Below are 21,519 nucleotides of genomic sequence, written 5' to 3' on the forward strand. Positions count from 1 at the left end.
TATCATTTGATTAACTTCAAAAATTGATATTTGACTTGACTCATAAAATTCAATTATATCATATTATATAATATATAAAATTAAGTAAAAATAACTCTTATTTATCATTAAGATATCTTTATATCTTTATATTATATCATATGCTTATCTTATCACGTATACCAAACTATGTCTATATTTTTAGTTAGTGATCGATTAATTATTACATGATCCAAATGCAATAGTGTAAGCAACAACACATCATATATTTTGGAAAACAATATGGACATTGTGCTCCACAACAAGAACAAAAAGAAAAAGTAGTACAACATCATGCGGATCCTTTATTCCCTCATTATGTTACGGACACAAAACTCTCTACAATCCCATATACTCGGCAAGCAATACGAGACTTCAAATTGAAATACTATTTGGAATCCCTCTCACAACAAGCCCACTCAGGCCATTATCCCCGGTCGTATTCGGATACAACATATCATAAGGTATTTTAATCGGACCGGAACGATTCCTTAACCTTGTATCTTGGTTCCTTTCAATGATGTTCGCTTCGATCTTTTTCAACGAGTCCCCCAATCGCTCAAACGCATCCAAGGCTCCTTTATCTGCCGTCCATTTGAGGGTGTCTCTCTGCCCAAGATACACTTCATCTGTGGAATGCCTGGATAATATTTCTATCAGAGAGACGCCAAGAAGTGTTTGGAATTGTGCTGTTATGGTTTTCAAGAATGCCAGGTCTGGGTTCGACTCGAGCTCCGCATACTCAGGTGTACCTGGTTTAGGCAAGAAACGCCGGCTTACGGTGGGGCGGTTCGGGAGGAAGCCAGCATATGGATACTGTCCAAAATTTACAGCAGCATGAAGAGCAGAGGCAATCCATATGATTGTCGTGCATGCTTGAATGAGTTCATCTTGTGTCTTCATTTTATACCACCAGGTCTCGTCTTTTAAGTCCCCATGTCCCTTTGTACGAATCTCATCCCACCATGATTGAAGCTCGGTGTCATTTTGGATCTTATCATCTGTGGGATAATAGAAACAACAGTATTCTTTGACCCATGCCTCAATTGCAAACCAGATTTCTAAGCCATCAACAGCAAATGGATAATCCTCAATAAGAAGCTTTAGGCCGTTCGGTTGGCTTGAATCTTGAACGGCAATTCCTCTGCAATGAAGCAAATAAGATTAAATATTAGCGTTGCTTTAGTTCAACATGTCGAATAGAGCACTAGGTATTGTACTAAAAATATATAAATCAAACGAAGTTAAAACTTTTTCCATACAACCTTTTGAGGAGATCTCGAGGGAGTGCTTGCTCAGTGAAGTTCCAGTTTTTATAAATCTTAGCAGACATTTCGAGAGCGTATCTTCCGGGGTAGACGGTTCTTTCGAGTACCCCATCTGCGTTGATGAGAAATTGTCGAGCAAAGGCGTTGATATGCATTGTATCACGAAAATGAGGCGTCAGAAGCTTGTATATCGGGTGAAGCAAACTCAGCTGTCTGGTCGTTGCTATTATGAATGGCTCAATCACAGCATGTGTGTTCAACCTGCATTAACAAATCCGACATCATTTTGACACATTGAGGTAACACACAAAAATTCTTAAATCACACCAAATCTAACAGGTTTTGCTCATTCACGTACATCACAAAATACAACAAACTCATTCGCGAAATTAATCCAACAACTTTATGCAGTGTATCCTGTCAAGCACCATATGATATAAGGTTGCATATGGAAAATCATTTTGTTCGTATGTCGATAGATTTCAAATCCCAACTAATTATTTTTGGAGTGGATTTCAAATCATCCCAAGGGGTATATATACCAGTGGCAAACGAGCTGATGGTAGCCTGAATCGTTAACTGCAGCATAAGCCTTGGCCAATTGCCAAAATGACTTCTGAATTCCATCCTCATCACTTGGAGTAAACACCAGACTTTCAGCCCCATGCTCGTCTCCATCTTCGTGTGGCAAACTCAGTTCAATGGCCAGTGGCCTCAGTGTGCCATCGTCTTTAAGCAAAAGAACGGTTCGAGTTGCATATGTCTTTGTAGCGGTTGTATTGATCCTTCGAAGATATGTCATCAGGGCATCATGATGATCTAGTATGAAAAGCTTATTATTCGCCAAGGCCTGCATTCAAAAATGGATAACTGATAAGAATGACCGTTTGGAGCATAAATACAGAAAATTTTACACAGGAAAGGAAGATATACTTCTTCTACAGTGAGTCCGTCCATGTTCTTTTCAACGTGATCTCGAGTTATCTTACTGTTTTGATCACCATATAAGGCGGAGTCTAGCTTGCTAGTAGGTGGAAACTCCTGTGATTTTAAAATTTGGCAGCTGAAAATAAATTCCTGACCCGAAAGAAACTAGATTTACATACAATTGACAATTAGTATGTCCTTCTACCGTGAGGAGCTTGATGAGAACAGGGTTCACTCCGGCTAGCATCTCTCTTCCGAATTCTTCATCCGTTCTCCAAGCCGTTTTATCCTCTACATTTATACAAGAATTCCCACATTACAACATTGTTAAAAATTAAAAAACGCAGTTTTCTTGTGAAAATTGATGAGAATTTACCTTTGATCACGTCGGGGACAGGGAGTTTAAGGAAACGTTCCCCATCTGAACGAAGAAGTTCCCTGAACAACTCCCAGGGAACACATTCCCTGATTTTGCTTAATGAATGACCAGCCGGAAGCTCAATCCCCCCTTCGTATAAGTTGTAAACGTCTTCTAACGTATCAAACTCGTTAATAGTTTTATCAAATATAGCTTTCATCTCAGGGACTATAACCTGACCCAGAGACTTGACCGCATAGCCGATGAAATCGGAGAATTTCACGTGGCTGAACTGCTCGTCTCGTGGAACGTAAATATTCAAATTCAGGAGAAACAATCTGCTTTCTGAATTGGGATCTGGAAACACAATACAACTTTCTTAAGTTCAAGATCATGGTTATCAGTAAAAACTGAGAAAAAATTGCATAAATTTTTCCAAAAGTCACCTTTCTTATTCGGGCGACGCCCTGTGCGTCCCCTACGAGGATACGGGTTGTCGGTCGATCCACCGAGCACAGGGCGGGCCGAATCTTTTCCTTTTTCGGGGAATCCCAAGTCGTTGTAATAAGCATAGTCGTAAACTCTGTCCCATTCCTTTAACTGACCCGACCCGTTCCCGCGGAGATTTATCAGCTCTTCTTCTCTATATAAACGCAACGGTTCCGGTGTATCACTTGGCAGATAAGTCTGTTAACACAAGAAAAAGATCACTTTTTTTTTTCAATTCAAAATCCCATCTCTGGCAACATTTGAAACCTGGAAAGTACCTGGTTCGAAAAGAAGACGCGATCATACTTGTAACGATGTACAGGAAAAACCCATGAATTACAGACAAAATGGACTGGACCATAACCCGGAACATCGTCTAGAGTGACACTCCTCAGGTAAAATTCGCTGTGGTGATGGTTTCGCATAATGAAAGCGCCTGGAACTCCATCGGATTCGTCCCAGCTAAATGTCACGTTGAATTCTGCGTCATTTTTAGCAGAAACCGAAGTTATTTTTGTTACCCAGTTGTCCAGGTATGCTACTTTTCCCAGTTTCCCTCTTTTCTCATCAGCTGCAAGATTTGAACCAAAAGTTCGTTCAGATAAAAAAATAATAATAATAAAATTGCTAAAACCCTACAAAAACAGAGTACCAGTACTTGAAAGAAAAGGAAAAGGGCTTCAAAACAGCCAACCTTTCCTGATTTACAAGATGAAGTTCAAAAAATTTACCCGGATCAAATTTTTCAGCGCTGATAAGCTGCAAAGAGACGCCTTTCCCGAACACTTCATAGAATCGATCGAGGATAGAAGACCCAACATCAGTTACATCTAAGACATTCTTCTTCATCAAAACAACACTGGCCCGAATCTTCGTCTCCTCGATCTTGGGTGCATCCTTAATCTTCCCGCACACCGTTCCCAGCAGCTTCTCCAACATATCTGAAGAATGGCAAGGCAGAATAACACCCATTTTTTATTTCAGGATTAAAAATAAATATAAATATGCTCGAGAAATAATAATAAATCAAGAAAACTACGAAAATGGAATGAGATTCCATGTCGACGGGGTGGGGTTTAATAGACGCAGGATTGCCAGTACCAAATGGGACCAAATGTCACATTATCTTCACTCTCTTTCAAATTTGTTTTGATTATTTAAAATTTTCTAAATGTTTTTGAGCTCTTTATTTTTAGTGTGCGATGTTATATGCATCAAACATATTTGAGAAGTGCAATATTTGCACTTACTTTATACAAAAATCTATTTTGAATTATCTTAGTTTCGAACGGAATTATGGGTTTTGGGTTGTGTTAGAAAAAAGGTGTACAAGAAGCCACAAGGATGCAAGAAGGGCAGAGGCTCGCGCGCTACCGCGCGAGAATACGTGTAGCCGCGCGAAAAGGGCCAGAACACGCGCAGAAGTTAGGTAGACAAGCAGAGGCTCGTGCGTGGCCGCGAGAGAACATGCGCAGCTACGCGTGCATCACGAACGCACACACTCCAGAAGCTTGCGCGCGGTAGCGTCGGATCACGAGCATCTGCGCGCAAGAGGCGTGCAAACTCCAAATTTCAGCGGCCACGCGAGGATAAAATGAAAAAGTTAGGTCACAAAAAAGGACACAGCCGTTTTGGGAGAACAGCCAACGAGAGACGAGAACACACACACGAGACGAAGAATCGGAGCGCAAAGATCGATCACGGAGACAAAGAACGACAAATATGGGGATAGAGACGCCACTTCTAATTTGTTATCTGATTCTTTCACCTTTATTTTCCTGTGTTGCGATGTCTAAACTGTCAAACATCCTTTACTTTTGTTTAGATTTCGTTATGAACTAATTTTTCCGTTCTAGAAGATGTCGTAGCTTTGTTGATATAATAATTTGACTCGGTTGTTTATGTGATTGAATTTCTTTTGGTTTAATTGTGTTAATTTGTTTTTATTCGACTTCAGTTTACTGGCCATAAATAGTTTGTTGTCTGATTAATTCTACAACTCGAGAGAGGGACTAGGATTATAGATCATTAGAGATACATCGTTGAATGTTTATATCGTTCAGAAGGCATATAACTTTAGCGAGGCCTAGATAAGATCATCTTTTCATATATCAATTAAACTTAGATTATTATTAGGAATGTTCGGATCGAAGTTTGAATGATACAATTTATTCGTCACTTGGGAAAGAGATAATAAAATAATTAAGTGTTCTTGGCTATTAAATAATTAGAATTCATGAATATAAATTCAACTGGGAATAATTATCGTGAAAACTTAGTGAAATCACCCCTCTAGATATTTTCTCTCATTGATATTTCTTCATTTGGTTATTAGATTACTAGTTAGTTGCAATTAGTTCGTGTTAAATAGACCAAACTTTTTATTGATTCTTCTAAATAAAGTCGTTACTATTTTAATTACAAGCACTAATATGTTTTTAATTATACATTACTCGTGGAAACTGATTTGTTAATTTTCTATACTTGGCAGTGCATGCGAAGTTCGCAAAGTCTTGACTTGCTTATCTTTGATCCTGAGATCGAAAGAATTGCACGGAGATTGAGAAAAGCAAGAAGAGAAGAGATCCAAGCAATGGTTGAAAACAGAGAGGATGTAAGATGTAACCCGCCATAAGCTATACCTATAAGATATCACTTCCGACCAGTGATCAACACTCATTATTCTGGCATTGCTCGGGGGACCATAAATGCCAACAATTTCGAGCTGAAGCCTGCTCTGATAAATATGGTTTAGTAGAACCAGTTTGCTAGAAACGCCACTTCAGATCCTCACGTGCACTTGAGAACTTTCCTAGAGATTACTGACACAGAAAAAATTAATAATGTTCCTGATTGTAATGACCCGAATTCGTATTTTGAATGAAGTATTAATTAAGAGATAATTAAAGAGTTGTTACTTAGTATTATTACGAATTGATAATTTGAGATTAATTTGTTGGATCCACCGAATTTTAAATGGATAACCCGATCTACTTCCGATTACGTTATCTCGAGAAATCCAACCAGACGAATGAGATTCTGACACGTGGCAGATAAGATTGATTCGGATTTCTGAAATAGTCCGGATGCAGCCTATAAATGGAAGCCGAATTCTTTTGTTTTCACACCGCATCCTTCAGAGAGAGAGAGAGAGTTCTAATCTTTTACCTTATGTTTTCTAGCCAGTTTCTAGGGCACTTTGGTGTCGGGAAGTTTCGGAGCTAGTGTCGACTCGAAGGGGGGTCGGTGAACTGAGATCGAGACATCATCAGCGGGCTGACGACGGATGGAGGTATAATCCTAAAGCCTTTAGGAAGAACTTTATAGCATGTTTGGTAATTCAGAATCTGGTTTGATAGTGATTTCATATTGTTGGTATTGTCTAGGTTAAGAGCTTTCTGTCAGATTGTTTTAGTAAGGTACGTGATGTACTGACTGAGATATCCAAGCGTAGTATACACACTTATATGCTGCATATTTATGTGTTGCATTATACATGTTTTACTGCTTTGGCATATTATGCATGACATATCATGTTGAGCCTGATATCTTTTGAGATATACCTCGTTTGTTGGGGCCGCTCAGCCCTATTCTGTATTGTGGACGATGGGGCATCGAGAGCTACAGTGTCCGACGGGACCCGCGGGCTCTGATGACCTGGACATTGTAGGTCCACGTCTTGATGATGAGTGTGGGAGCCAAAACATGCCTAGGGCAGATCAGAGACTACACACTCAGGCGCCTCTAGACTGAGCATGAGATTCTTGACTTGATCGTTGATATCCGAGCATATTGCATTTCGCATGCATCATATCAGTTTGTATACTCGTACATTCTCGTATTGGGCGATTATCGCTCACGTCCTTGTTTTCATCTTGGGCACCCCATTACACGGGGCAGGTCTTAGGTTGGACGGTGCGGACAACCAGGGCATTGGCTAGAGCAGTTGGGTTTTCGGTGGTGATCCAGTGGAGGTTTTATGTGTGGTTTATCGTTTTCTCGTTCAGAATTATGTTTTCTATGGTTGTATTAATGTTTAAGATTGATGTTGTTTGTTCTGTTTCGTTTGGGTTGTAAGATGATTAAGTTATTTGGTTTCCGCTGTTTAATTGTTGTTATTAAGTTTTAATGTTGCATGCTTATTAGTCTGTTTAGTAGTGGCTCGGGTAAGGGCGCTACATTTGGTGGTATCAGAGCATGCGAAGATTTTTGGGACATTAGTAATTCTGTTTTGAGGATTTAGAGGTTGATTTTGGTTTCGTTTCAGATGTCAGGAGATGGAAGCAGTCACGGAAGTGTGGGACATGGTAGTGATGGCGACGATGAGGCTGGCCGAGAACATCGTCGTAGAGATCGTGACGGCAGGCGTCACCGAGATCACGATTAAAGGAGACGTAGGAACCGTGTCAACATTATGGATTTCATGAAGATTGGACCTCCACCGTTGACTGGAGATGAGAATGCTGATGTTGCTGAAGCTTGGGTCGATATCATGGAGCAGTGTTTTCGAGTGCTGCACTATGACGAGGACGAGAAGATGGAGGTAGCTGATTTCATGATCCAAGGAAAAGCTCGGAAATGGTGGAAACCTGTTTCTGCCATTCTAGTTCAGCAGCATGGGCGGATTCGTTGGGAACATTTCCGTCAGGCCTTCATCAATCATCACTTCCCGCCAGCTCTTCGTCAGGCGAAGGAGATGGAACTGTTGACCATTAAGCAAGGAGATTCGAGCATTGAGGATTACCAAAAGCGTTTTACGGATCTGTTGCCGTACGCTCCTCACATCAGTGAGAATTCTGCAGCCAAATATTCTCACTTTTTGAATGGTTTGAACCAGGAGATTTTTTATCGGGTTTCAGTCTGTGACGATCCTACTTCGTATGAAGGATTAGTGAATCGTTGTCGTCAAGCAGAGATCAGTATTGCTAGGAGGAAGGCTATACAAGCTAGCAAAAGTTCTAGTTCGTTGGGACCGAGGGGTCAGTCTTTCAAGAAGTCTGCATATTCTTCTTCTTCCGGTTCTGGAGGGGTGTACAGCTTTGGTAGAAAAAAGCTACAATGTGGCCACTGCGGAGGAAATCCTCAGACGAAAAATTGTCGAAAAGTAACATGTGCTTGTTTCAACTGTGGTGGTTTTGGTCACATGAAGAGGAATTGCCCTAATTTGGAGAATCAGAGTGTAGGAGGAGGTTCTATGGCAGGGTCTTACAGTGGAAAACAGTCTCTGAGGCCACTGTGCAACAGAAAGATTTTCCTGCTCAAGGTTCTCGTCGTGGTGGAATATCACAAGGATCTCAGCAACGTCCACGAGTTCAAGGGCAAGTGTTTGCCCTAAACCAAGAACAAGTGGAGGAGCAAAACGAGAGAGTCATTGCAGGTAATTTTATCTTATGTGGTATTCCGGCATATGTATTAATTGACACTGGGGCATCGCATTCATTCATAGCATCAATGTTTGTTAAGAAGCATAAACTACCCTACGTTTCATTAGATGTTTTGATGTCGGTGTCTACACCGATGGGACAAGAGGTTTTAGCTAAGCGACTTGTAGTAGACTGTTTGTTAGAGTTTGAGGGAAAATACTTGTCTGCCAATTGGATGATATTGGCTATGGAAGATTTCGATTGTATTATGGGAATCGACCTATTGACTAAGTATAGAGCGACGGTAGATTGTTATCAACGTCTCGTTCAGTTTCGTCCAGAAGGAGACGAGAATTTGTTTTTCTTCGGTGAGGGAGCTCGACCTCCAATGCCAGTAGTGTCTGCTGTAAAGGCACAACGGGCTTTAGCGAAAGGAGGAGAAGGATACCTCATTTATGCTGTTGACGTATCGAAGGATGTGATCGACGTGAAGAACATTCCAGTTGTCGATGAATTTCCTGATGTTTTCCCCGATGAGATTCCTGGATTTCCTCCGGAGAGGGAAGTGGAAGCGGAGATAGAGTTGGTACCAGGAACCGCACCTATCTCTAGAGCGCCTTATAGATTGGCACCAACTGAGATGAAAGAGTTGAAGCAACAGTTACAAGATCTTCTTGACAAGGGGTACATTAGACCCAGTGTGTCTCCTTGGGGAGCACCAGTGTTGTTCGTTAAAAAGAAAGATGGGTCTATGCGGCGTTGCATAGATTATCGACAGTTGAACCGAGTAACAGTCAAGAATAAATATCCGTTACCACGGATTGATGACTTGTTTGATCAACTGCAAGGAACTTCAGTGTACTCGAAGATCGATTTACGGTCTGGGTATCATCAACTTCTAGTTCATCAACGTGATATCCCTAAGACTGCATTTCGAACAAGGTATGGGCATTACGAGTTTCTAGTGATGCCGTTTGGTTTCACGAATGCTCCAGCAGTATTTATGGATTTGATGAACCGAGTATTCCAGGAGTATCTTGACAAGTTTGTCATTGTCTTTATTGATGACATACTGGTATACTCTCGTAGTCTTGAAGAGCATGCACAACATTTAAGGATTGTGTTACTAACCTTAAGGAATCACCAACTGTTTGCTAAGTTGAACAAGTGCGAGTTTTGGCTCGACAAAGTTGTCTTCTGAGGACATGTTATATCCAAAGATGGAATATCAGTGGATCCTAGCAAGATCGAAGCAGTGTTGAGTTGGGCACGACCGGAATCAGCTCAAGAGATAAGAAGTTTTCTAGGTTTGGCAGGATATTACCGGAGATTTATCTCAGGATTTTCACAGATTGCCAAACCATTGACACAGCTGACGCGTAAGAATGTGCAGTTCGAATGGACACATGATTGTGAAAATAGTTTTAATGAATTGCGTCAACGTTTGACAACTGCACCAGTTTTAGCTCTTCCATCTGGATCAGGAGGGTACATTGTGTACACTGATGCATCACTTCAAGGACTTGGGTGTGTTTTAACCCAGAATGGTCATGTGATTGCATATGCATCCAGACAGTTGAAGAAGCATGAAGTGAATTATCCAGTTAATGATCTGGAATTAGCAGCGATTGTGTTTGCTTTGAAGAATTGCGACATTATCTCTACGGAGAGAGATTTGAGATTTTTACATATCACAAGAGTTTGAAGTATATCTTCACTCAAGCATAGTTGAATATGCGCCAAAGAAGATGGATGGATTTGTTAAAGGATTATGATTGCGAAATCAAGTATCATCCAGGATCAGCGAATGTTACAGCTGATGCTCTTAGTCGCAAGGTGAGATTATCTGCACTTCAGACTAGTTTCATATCAAGTGTAATCCAAGATTGTTGTTCTCTGGGATTTCATTTCCGTCATAAGAAAGGAATGGAACACATTCGATTAACGAGAATTTTATCTGAACCAAAGTTGTATGCCAAAATTAGAGAAGCTCAGTTTTCTGACCCGAAAGTGAAAAAGTTAGCAAGGTTAGCTAACGGAGACAACACATCTGGTTTTGCGTTCCAAACAGATGGAACCTTGTGTCTATCGGGAAGAATCGTAGTTCCAGAAGATTCTGAATTAAGAGACGAGATTTTATCTCAAGCCCCTAGGAGTACGTTGAGTATTCACCCTGGAAGCATGAAAATGTATAAGGATTTGAAGACCAGGTTTTGGTGGAAAGGTATGAAGAAAAGTGTTTACCAGTTTGTAGCCAAGTATTTGGTTTGTCAGCAAGTGAAAGCTGAACATCGACGACCAGGAGGATTACTTCAGAATCTTCCTATCCCTGAGTGGAAGTGGGAGCATGTGACGATGGATTTTGTCACCCACTTGCCGTTGTCTTCTAAGAATTGTGATGCCATTTGGGTTATTGTAGACCGGTTGACTAAGTCAGCACATTTCATTTTTATAGTCGGGAATATAGTTTCGATCGTATGGCAAGACTATACATCTAAGAGATTCTTAAATATCATGGTGTGCCAACAAGTATAGTCAGTGACAGAGATCCACGCTTTACTTCAAGGTTCTGGGGAAGTTTTCAAAAAGCGTTGGGAACGACATTGAACTTGAGTACTGCCTATCATCCAGAGACCGATGGTCAGTCTGAGAGGACTATTCAGACACTCGAGGACATGTTGCGTGCTTGTGCTTTGGATTTTGGACCAGCATGGCATGATCATCTGCCGCTTGTGGAGTTTGTATATAACAATAGCTACCACAGCAGCATTGGTATGGCTCCATTCGAAGCATTTTATGGTAGACGTTGTCGTACTCCATTGTTTTGGGACGAAGTAGGAGAACGACAAGTGCAAGGACCTGAATTAGTGCAACAAGCGATTGATGTAGTTTAATTGATTAAGAAGAGAATTAAAGCTGCACAAGATCGTCAATCGAGTTACACGAATACAAAGCGTAGACCTCTACAGTTTCAATCAGGGGAAAAAGTTTTCCTTTAAGTTTCACCATTTCGCCGGGTGATGAGATTTGGACTCAAGGGAAAATTAGCCCCAAGATTCATCGGACCTTTTGAGATCTTGGAATGTGTTGGAAATTTGGCATATCGATTGGCTTTGCCGCCGTATCTGTCCAGCATTCATAATGTCTTTCATGTATCTTTGCTACGACGGTATGTAGCAGATGAATCGCACGTTCTTGGTCCGACAGATGTTCAACTTGAAGAAGACTTGACTTATGTCGAGCAGCCACTTTTAATCCTGGGTAAGAAAGAGAAAAAGCTCAGAAACAAGACCATTCCACTTGTTCTAGTGCAATGGCAATGCCGAGGTACTGCATAGGCGACTTGGGAGTTAGAGAGTCGTATGCGCTCAGAGTATCCGCATTTATTTTGATTTGTACCTTTCTAATCATGAGTTGTATTTTATTCAGTTGTTTTGTACTTCAGTTCTGATTTCGAGGATGAAATCTTTTTAAGGAGGGGAGGATGTAATGACCCGAATTCGTATTTTGAATGAAGTATTAATTAAGAGATAATTAAAGAGTTGTTAATTAGTATTATTAACGAATTGATAATTTGGGATTAATCTGTTGGATCCACCGAATTTTAAATGGATAACCCGATCTACTTCTGATTACGTTATCTCGAGAAATCCAACCAGACGAATGAGATTCTGACACGTGGCAGATAAGATTGATTCGGATTTCTGAAATAGTCCGGATGCAGCCTATAAATGGAAGCCGAATTCTTTTGTTTTCACACCGCATCCTTCAGAGAGAGAGAGAGAGTAGTTTCTAGGGCACTTTGGTGTCGGGAAGTTTCGGAGCTAGTGTCGACTCGAAGGGGGGTCGGTGAACTGAGATCGAGACATCATCAGCGGGCTGACGACGGACGCATGTATAATCCTAAAGCCTTTAGGAAGAACTTTATAGCATGTTTGGTCATTCAGAATCTGGTTTGATAGTGATTTCATATTGTTGGTATTGTCTAGGNGACGGGACCCACGGGCTCTGATGACCTGGACATTGTAGGTCCACGTCTTGATGATGAGTGTGGGAGCCAAAACATGCCTAGGGCAGATCAGAGACTACACACTCAGGCGCCTCTAGACTGAGCATGAGATTCTTGACTTGATCCTTGATATCCGAGCATATTGCATTTCGCATGCATCATATCAGTTTGTATACTCGTACATTCTCGTATTGGGCGATTGTCGCTCACGTCCTTGTTTTCACCTTGGGCACCCCATTACACGGGGTAGGTCTTAAGTTGGACGGTGCGGACAACCAGGGCAGTGGCTAGAGCAGTTGGGTTTTCGGTGGTGATCCAGTGGAGGTTTTATGTGTGGTTTATCGTTTTTTCGTTCAGAATTATGTTTTTGATATGGTTGTATTAATGTTTAAGGCTGCTGTTGTTTGTTCTGTTTCGTTTGGGTTGTAAGATGATTAAGTTATTTGGTTTCCGCTGTTTAATTGTTGTTATTAAGTTTTAATGTTGCATGCTTATTAGTCTGTTTAGTAGTGGCTCGGGTAAGGGCGCTACACTGATGATATTATTAGACTGTATTTATTTTCGTTTTCTCTCAGGGACCAAGGAAGAGGATAGCTCCAATCGCTTCCCTTGGAGAGCATCACGACATGGCAGGAGTTGGCAACGAAGTTCCTTACTAAATATTTTCCCCCTGCGAAGTCTGCATAGTTAAAGATCAAGATCAACACTTTTAGGCCAACTGACTTTGAGCAATTGTATGAGGCATGGGAAAGATACAAAGAGTTGTTGAGAAAGTGCCTGAACCACGGTTTTGAAGACTGGGTACAAATCAAATTATTCTACAATGGTCCGAATGGACAAACAAGATGAACTGTGGATGTAGTGGCTGGTGGCACGATCTTTGCCAAATCTCCTGATCAAGCCTATGAGTTGCTTGAGCATATGGCTATTAATAGCTACCAGTGACCGTCTGAAAGGTCTGGAGTGAAGAAGGCAGTTGAAGTTTATGTTGTGGATTCTATTACGTCACTCACTGCGCAAGTATCTTCACTGACTACATAGATAGCTGCTATGAATAAGGTGAGCATAGCAGAGAGTGAAGGTGCACCGATTGTTGTTGAAGAAACGCATCTTTATGAAGAAGCTCAGTACATCAGCAACAGGAAGTTTGGTGGCTATGGAGGATATCTAGGTAACCCTCCCCCTAATACTTATCATCCTGGTTTGAGAAATAACGAAAATTTTTCATATGCAAATAATAAGAATATGTTGAATCCTCCACCGGGGTCCATTGCATCAAAGGGGGAAGGAAAGCCTTCGTTTGAGGATTTGGTAGGGATGTTTGTTGCTGAATCTGGTAAAAAGATGGCGAGGACTGAGTCTCGTCTTGACAATATGGAGACTCACATAGGAAATATGGATGCAACGAAGAAATCCTTGGAGACACAAATTGGACAGTTGGCCAATGCATTAAAAGATCAAAACAAGGTCAATTTCCCAGTAACATTGAAGTTAATCCAAAAGAGAAGAGCAACGCAGTCACCTGGAGGAGTGGAAAAGAACTGGAGGTTCAAAGACCCAAAGAGAAAGTGGAAAGTGAGAAGACATTTGAAGAGGGTGAGTCTGAGGAGAAAAAAGAGAAAAATATTGAGGAGTCCAATGCTGAAGTTGAAGTTGAACGAACTCCTGTATTAAAGATGACCCTTCCATACCCTCAGAGGTTCAAGAAGAAGAATTTGGATGATCAGTTTGCAAAATTCCTAGATATTTTTAAGAAGATTCACATCAACATACCATTTGCTGATGCTTTGGAGTTAATGCCAAACTATGCGAATTTCATTAAAGATGTGATGTTTAAGAAGAGAAATCTGCAGGAGTATGAAACCGTGAAGCTGACTGAGGAGTGTAGCGCCATTATGCAAAAGAAGCTACCACATAAATAAAAAAAATACAGGGAGTTTTATTATTCCTTGCTTTATTAGTGGTTCTCAATGTAGTAGAACTTTATATGATTTAGGAGCAAGAATTAATCTGATGTCATTTTCTATTTACAGAGAATTGGAGCTTGGAGAGGTTAAGCTAACCACTATCACCTTGCAGCTTGCAGATAGAAGTTTCACGTATCCACTTGGGATCGTTGAAGATGTACTGGTAAAAAAGGATAAATTTATTTTTCCTGATGATTTTGTAATTTTAGATATGGAAGAAGATCACGATGCTCCATTAATCTTTGGGAGACATTTCCTAGCAATTGGATGAACATTGATAGATGTGCATAAGGGAGAACTCAGCTTGAGAGTCGGCGGAGAAGCAGTCATTTTCAATATCTATCATGCCATGAAGGGATCAAATGAGGTAAGTACTTGTAAAAGCATTGATGTTATAGACTCATGTGTATCTCTTGATTGTGCAGGAACTAAGGATACCTTGGAGAGTTGTTTGGTTGGTGTCATGGGAACTGCTGATGAATATGATTGAGAAGTGAAAGAGAAACTTGTGGCTCTTGATGGATTGCAGAAAGAAAGAACAAAGGATGCACCGATTGAGGAGTTGAAAGTAGATGAGCAAACAGAGGTAATACCATCCTCCCTTGATTTGAAGGAACTGCCAAGCCATCTTTGCTATGCATTCTTAGGTGAGAGGTCGACATATCCGGTAATAATCTCTTCCTCTCTTACTTGTGATGAAAAAGATAAATTTTTTAGAGTATTGAGGAAATTTAAAACTGCATTAGGATGGTCGATTTCTGATTTTAAGGGAATTAGCTCTACTAAATGCATGCATAAAATTTTGATGGAGGAGTCGTATACTTCTTATGTGGATCATCAAAGGAGGTTGAATCCAGCGATGAATGAGGTGCTGAAATTGTTAATTGCTTGTGTGATTTATGCTATTTCTGACCGTAGTTGGGTGTCTCCTGTGCAAGTTGTACATAAAAAGGGTGGAATAGCTGGGTAAGAAATAAAAATGATGAACTAATATCTACTAGTACTGTAACCGGTTGGCGAGTATGTATTGACTATAGGAAGTTGAACAATGCCATACGTAAAGATCATTTTTCATTGTCTTTTATTGATCAGATGCTTGATAGACTTTCTGGCTATTGTCATTATTACTTTTTAGATGGTTATTCAAGTTATAACCAGATTGCGATAGCGCCAGAAGATCAGGAGAAGACTACTTTCACGTGTCCATATGCACGTTTGCTTTTAGGAGGATGTCTTTTGGGCTATGCAATGCACCTGCTACTTTCCAGAGTTGAATGATTTCCATATTTGCAGACATGGTAGAGGAAATCATGGAAGCCTTCATGGACAACTTCTCGGTATTTGGCTCTTCGTTTGATCATTGTTTACATAACCTATCCTTTGTTTTGCAGAGATACCAAGAAAAGAACCTAGTTCTTAATTAGGAGAAATGTCATTTTATGGTCCAAGAGGGTATTGTTCTTGGACATAAAGTGTCTTCTAGGGGATTAGAGGTAGACAGAGCCAAAGTGGTTGCAATCAAAAAACTTCATCCACCAAGGAACATCAAAGAAATAAGGAGCTTTCTAGGACATGCGGGGTTCTATCGTAGACTTATTAAAAATTTCTCTAAAATCACTAAACCCCTATGTAAATTGTTTGAAAAAGAGTCTACTTTTATCTTTGATGATGATTGTATGCAGGCATTCGAGAAGAACAAGAAAGCATTAATGACAGCTTTAGGCCCTATCTGATCGGCACAAAGGTAGTTGTTTTTACTGACCATGCAGTTATTCGCTACCTATTCTCCAAAAAGGATGCAAAACCACGCTTGATAAGGTGGATTTTGCTGCAACAAGAATTTGACTTCGAGGTCAAAGATAAGAAGGGAAGTGAGAATCAAGTGGCAGACCACTTGTCGAGACTTGAGTTAGAGGAGAAGAGAGAGCTATACAGGAAACATTTTCAGATGAACAACTCTTCGAGGTAAACTCTGTACTTCTCTGGTGTGCTGATATTGCTAATTTTTTGTCTTGTGGTACTCATCCTCCAGATTTAAGCCATCATCAGAAAAAGAAGTTTGTACATGATATCAAGTTCTTCTTGTGGGATGATCCATTTGTGTACAAGAGGTGTGCTGACCAAGTTATTAGGAGATGTGTGGATGGTGTTGAAGCACATGAAATACTGGAGCAATGTCATTCTTCACCATATGGTGGACATTTTGGAGCATCACGAACAGCAGCTAAGGTGTTGCAATCTGGTTTTTATTGGCATATTCTGTTTAAAGATAACTATACCTTAGTAAAATCATGTGATTGATTCCAGAGGTTAGGAAACATCTCTAGGCATCACGAATTACCATTGAAAAATATTTTGGAAGTGGAACTTTTCGACGTTTGGGGCATAGATTTCATGGGACCTTTTCCACCTTCTTTTGGTCACTCTTATATTTTATTAGCTATGGATTATGTTTCGAAATGGGTGGAAGAAATTGCTACCAATACTAATGACGCTCATGTTGTAGCTAAATTTGTGCATAATAATATCTTTACCAAGTTTGGAACATTGAGGGCCATCATAAGTGACGAAGGTACTCGTTTTTGCAATAACATTTTTGTGGGGACCCGGACGCTAATTCATTTCCTTAATCGTTATTAATATTAAATACACAATTAAGTAATGTGGGACATAAAACTTTTTTTTCCTTAAAATGAAATGCGGAAACGTAATGTACATATAAATCTAAAAGTACAAGTCCTGTACTAAATACATTCACTAGGTTCAACTACATATCAGTGTTGAATCCTAATTTCATTCTGAGCCCGGATCTCCACGCTATCTAGTCCAGCCTCGTTCTCTTCTTGACCTTGATCGTGTCCCACCTGTTGTCATGCACACATACAAACAAGACAACAGCCGGATAACTCCGGTGAGAATTACATTCCCAGTATAAACCATGTATACATGCAATCATACCGACAATATAAAAGCATATAACAGGCGTTCATAACATGTATCAAAATCAGAAACATGAATCAAATATTCATCGCATGTATCAAAATCCGAAACATGAATCGATATCAATAATAAATCATATTCTAAATATGTACCATAATCAGGAACATAATTCAATATCAAGCAATGAATCACTCTCCGTGATTCTCAGACTTAGACTCGACTCAGTCCTAATCTAGGGATCCCGATCTGAATAAGAACATACACCCACCTACACTCCCGATCGGGGTGGTGGTACATTCCTATTCACGGACTTTGGCCCTTTCCATATCGAACATCAGTAATAGAAGCAACTCCAATTCTATCCACTTTGATATGACCAAACGTCCGATATCCTGACCTATCCGTCAAAGACTATGGCACTTCCGCCATACACTATCCTGTGACAAAGTGCAATGGGCCAATGACGATTCCTCACTATCCGGCCCTTCTGTCACAAGACCAATCATTTAATACATGCTATCTATAAATCAATAGAACAAGCATATCAATTCATTAATTAATTGCAAATATCAATGCAATAAAATAAAGTATGTGATTTAGGGAAACTCGAGTCAAACCTCACTCGAGTTGTGCAATCCCAACTCAACATTAATTTATACCTTTTTCTTCTCGGTCTGATGAAGACGAAGTCTCGAATTCAACTCTGTCCATACCCAATCTGGCAATGACAATCGAATAGGTACAATATCAATATATAACTCTATTCAATACCTGTTCTGATCAATACTCAAATCAAAACACAATCTTATCAATGTCACGATACAACAATACAATTTCAATCAATACTGAATCTGATCAATATCGATCTACTGATGTTTCGACGGCATAATAATACAATCTCAATGACCCCGTCAATCTCTACATCACAGATATAATACCAGAACTCATAATCGATATCTGTATAACTCAGAATCTCAACGATAATACAAATCTGATATCGAATCTCAATCAAATCAACTCCAAAAATCATAAAAATTACATAAACAGTCTGTTCTTTAATCTGACTTCAAATATACGATGTCTACTATATCAAAAACACCATATATGATTCATATTTGATTCTGACAATATCATAATTTCAAATCATGTCTAAACGTAACAAAACTTACATCCTGTTGTAGCTTGCGTCGGTAGGAACACAGTACTGAAGTCGGATTAAAAATCTAACGGACGGATCGAAATATAAAGGCATAAGAATTTTCAGGATATTCTCTGAAACTTTTCTCGATTCCTCAACTCTTATTTCTAAGAAATGAACTTATATATATATCAACTTGCATGAAATTGAAACGTGGCATAATTTCACCAAACTTAGGTGGCGCTTGGGCGGTTAAACATTACCGCTCGGGCGCGGAATGTTCTGCCTGGAAATCAAGTTGTTCAACATTGGCGCTCGGGCGGCCATAATTTACCGCTCGGGCACGGAACCTTCTGCCCGAGTGTTCAACTTGTTCTACTCTGGCGCTCGGGCGGTAACTTTCAGCCGCTCGGGCGCCAGACGTTCTGTCTGAATTCTTCTTTTGTGATGCATTGGCGCTCGGGCGATCATCTTATACCGCTCCGGCGCCAGATGTTCTGTCCAACATCTTGGTTTGTATTTCACCGACGCCCGACTTCTCCACTTGAGCTCCTACAGTCTCAATATTGCTAATTAATCCACTTCTGATTACAGTAATTAAATCTATACGATAAAAGGCGTATGGATATTTCTCGGAGCTTCTCGATTCCTTTTCCTCTGAATTCTCNCCCAAATAGTTCCTTCTCGCACATTGGCGCTCGGGCGGTTATAAATTATCGCTCGGGCGCCGCATCTTCTGCCCAAAACATATACTTGTCGAACCATGGCGCTCGGGCGGTCAAAAACTACCGCTCGGGCGCCGATAGTTCTGTTCAAAACTTGTGTAAGTCATATGCTTGGCCCAATCGGGTCTTGGACTGATCCGTCTATAATCACATCAATTCAAAATCAAGAATCTCAGCTTAACAGAATCAAAATCTCGGGCATTACAATTTTCAGCTCACTTTTGGCTAAATAAAGTGTGAAGCACAAAGTGGTACTAGCATATCATCCCCAATTGAATGGACAAGCTGAAATATCAAACCGGGAAATTAAACAAATATTAGTGAAGACGTTCGGTTGTGGGCATACCGAACAGCATTCAAGACATTTATTGGGATGTCTCCCTATAGGCTAGTCTTTGGAAAAGCATTCCACTTGCCGTTAGAATTGGAGCACCGAGCATTCTGGGCAGTAAAGAAGCTGAACTTTGATTTGAAAGCTTCAGGCGATGTCAGAAAATTGCAGCTGAATGAAATGGAGGAATTCCGCAACGAAGCATATGAGAATGCCAAGATCTACAAAGAGCAAACCAAGAAGATGCATGACAAAATCATCGTGCAAAGGGAATTTGAATCGAGACAACAGTTGTTGCTCTTTAATTCTCGTCTCAGACTGTTCCCAAGAAAGTTGAAATCGAGATGGTCACGACCGTTTACAATAGTGGCAGTGCACCCATATGGAGCAATCGAGCTCAAATGCAATGATGACAGAACATTTAAGGTAAATGGACAGCGAGTGAAACACTATTTTGGAAACGAGGTGCGAAACATGGACAATATCCCACTTGCCGAGTCTACTTAAATAAGAGCAGATTCAGGCTGACGACTATAAATTAAGCGCGGAATGGGAGGCCACCCATCCTTTTTGTCTAATTAAAAAAATAGAGGCCCGCGCGCACCATCGCATGAACACGCACAGCGGCGCACACATGATCAGCTAACAAGGCCGAAGGTGCACGCGCGGGCGCACCAACTCACTTACCAGCGCGCATCCCATTCATCATTGCAGGCCAGAGGAGCGCGTGCGGCCGCGCCATGACACGTGCAACCGCGCGTGCTCAATAATTGAAGGACGCCAGAGGGGCACGTGCTGCCGCGCCACATCACACGCAGCCACGTGCGCAGTGCACCAGCCCATCCTTAAATTCACATCTGCACGTCTCTTCACCCATTCCCTCCTCTACAAACTCCCTCCTCCATCTACAAACCCACAAACACTCCACAAACACTCTCCTCTCCTTCCACAATCACTCTCCTCCATCCCCCTCAACCTACAAAGCTCATAGCCACCGTCTCTCCGCCTCGACAAGCCACCGTCACTGCCCCTTCAGAGCTGCCTCTGCTCACAGCCACCGTCGTGCGCCATCTCCAGTCAATTTACTCCTTCAAGGTTATCAATTCTTCCATTTGTCATTATTTGCGCTAATTTCAAGCAATCAATTGATTTAGGTGGAGTAGTGATCTATAATTGATTTGAAAGTGTGGTGAAATACTATTGAACATCATACCGCCAAGGAAAAGATCAAAAGACGAAGCTTCCTCTTCTTGTCCCTATGATCCTAAAAATTTTTGGAATGAGGAAGCCATCCATATTTACGAAAGTACTCTGTCTAGATCAATTATAAGAGAAAGAGGGCTAGACTTAACCACCCTAACTATGTGGTAGTAGAAGAAATTGAGCAACGGAGGTGGTTGGAGCTCACCCAATCACCGCCAGATGCGGTCATCTCTATAGTCCGGGAATTTTACGCAAACTTGCGAATCAGACACGAGGACTATAAGGTTTTGGTGCAAGATAAATTGGTGGCCTTTGACTCGGAAATAATAAATTCAATCTATAATCTACCAAGCTTCGATAACGATGAGTACATAGAATCTATGCAAGGTAGATTATGGTGTCATAATCTGGGAACTGTGCATTGATAGTGCGGAGTGGATATTGAGTCAAGGCTCTCCGGTTACTTTGAAGAAGTCTGAACTGCTCCGTGACCCAAGGAGTTGGGCATCGTTCATCCTAGCAAGAATCTTGCCATCGTCCCATCAAACTGAAATTACAAAAGATAAAACGGCATTGGTATATGCCATCATGACGGGAAAGACAGTGGATCTTGGAAAGATAATTCATGGGTCAATTATGCATGTGGGTGCGGGACTTATGACCTTCAGTCTCCTTTGTCCACATAATATCATTGTGTTATGTCATCATGTTGGTGTATTATGGGGATGAACAGGTTCTAGAAGCCAAGGGGCCGATCACAATTTCTATTGGAAACCCCAGGCA

At 40.8% G+C, this 21,519-nt stretch overlaps 3 protein-coding genes across 3 annotated transcripts; 2 read left to right on the top strand and 1 right to left on the bottom strand.

The window, feature by feature from the left end:
• Positions 1-226: 226 nt before the first annotated feature.
• LOC140978998 (linoleate 9S-lipoxygenase 5-like) lies at positions 227-4,087 on the bottom strand. The gene is made up of 9 exons (XM_073444338.1): positions 3,792-4,087; positions 3,339-3,631; positions 3,018-3,258; positions 2,590-2,928; positions 2,419-2,504; positions 2,220-2,327; positions 1,829-2,136; positions 1,284-1,547; positions 227-1,162 (listed from the first exon to the last, which is right to left on the bottom strand). The coding sequence occupies exons 1-9, from the start codon at positions 4,030-4,032 to the stop codon at positions 394-396; spliced, it is 2,649 nt and encodes an 882-aa protein (XP_073300439.1). The 5' UTR covers positions 4,033-4,087; the 3' UTR covers positions 227-393.
• Positions 4,088-7,474: 3,387 nt separating this feature from the next.
• Positions 7,475-8,395, top strand: LOC140979027 (uncharacterized). Its single transcript, XM_073444382.1, has one exon. The coding sequence runs from the start codon at positions 7,475-7,477 to the stop codon at positions 8,393-8,395; it is 921 nt and encodes a 306-aa protein (XP_073300483.1).
• Positions 8,396-13,482: 5,087 nt separating this feature from the next.
• LOC140979028 (uncharacterized) lies at positions 13,483-20,040 on the top strand. The gene is made up of 11 exons (XM_073444383.1): positions 13,483-14,028; positions 14,130-14,287; positions 14,466-14,562; positions 14,692-14,766; positions 14,929-15,066; positions 15,169-15,365; positions 15,693-15,736; positions 16,082-16,270; positions 16,432-16,628; positions 16,707-16,971; positions 19,556-20,040. Exons 1-11 carry the CDS (start codon positions 13,483-13,485, stop codon positions 20,038-20,040), a joined length of 2,391 nt encoding a protein of 796 aa, XP_073300484.1.
• The last annotated feature ends 1,479 nt before the right edge of the window (positions 20,041-21,519 follow it).

The sequence above is a fragment of the Primulina huaijiensis genome, chromosome 6 (assembly GCF_012295235.1).
Source record: "Primulina huaijiensis isolate GDHJ02 chromosome 6, ASM1229523v2, whole genome shotgun sequence".
Classification (NCBI taxonomy): domain Eukaryota; kingdom Viridiplantae; phylum Streptophyta; class Magnoliopsida; order Lamiales; family Gesneriaceae; genus Primulina; species Primulina huaijiensis.

What these genes read in the sequence shown, in the direction of transcription:
- LOC140978998 (XM_073444338.1), bottom strand. Translation starts at nt 4,032, where the DNA reads ATGGGTGTTATTCTGCCTTGCCATTCTTCAGATATGTTGGAGAAGCTG. An exon ending in TGTCCCCGACGTGATCAAAG is followed by an intron (nt 2,505 to 2,589) that starts GTAAATTCTCAT and finishes GTATAAATGTAG; the next exon opens with AGGATAAAACGGCTTGGAGA. An exon ending in CCTCGAGATCTCCTCAAAAG is followed by an intron (nt 1,163 to 1,283) that starts GTTGTATGGAAA and finishes GCTTCATTGCAG; the next exon opens with AGGAATTGCCGTTCAAGATT.
- LOC140979028 (XM_073444383.1), top strand. Translation starts at nt 13,483, where the DNA reads ATGAATAAGGTGAGCATAGCAGAGAGTGAAGGTGCACCGATTGTTGTT. An exon ending in GGATCGTTGAAGATGTACTG is followed by an intron (nt 14,563 to 14,691) that starts GTAAAAAAGGAT and finishes GATGTGCATAAG; the next exon opens with GGAGAACTCAGCTTGAGAGT. An exon ending in GGTCAAAGATAAGAAGGGAA is followed by an intron (nt 16,271 to 16,431) that starts GTGAGAATCAAG and finishes CTCATCCTCCAG; the next exon opens with ATTTAAGCCATCATCAGAAA.
- LOC140979027 (XM_073444382.1), top strand. Translation starts at nt 7,475, where the DNA reads ATGGATTTCATGAAGATTGGACCTCCACCGTTGACTGGAGATGAGAAT.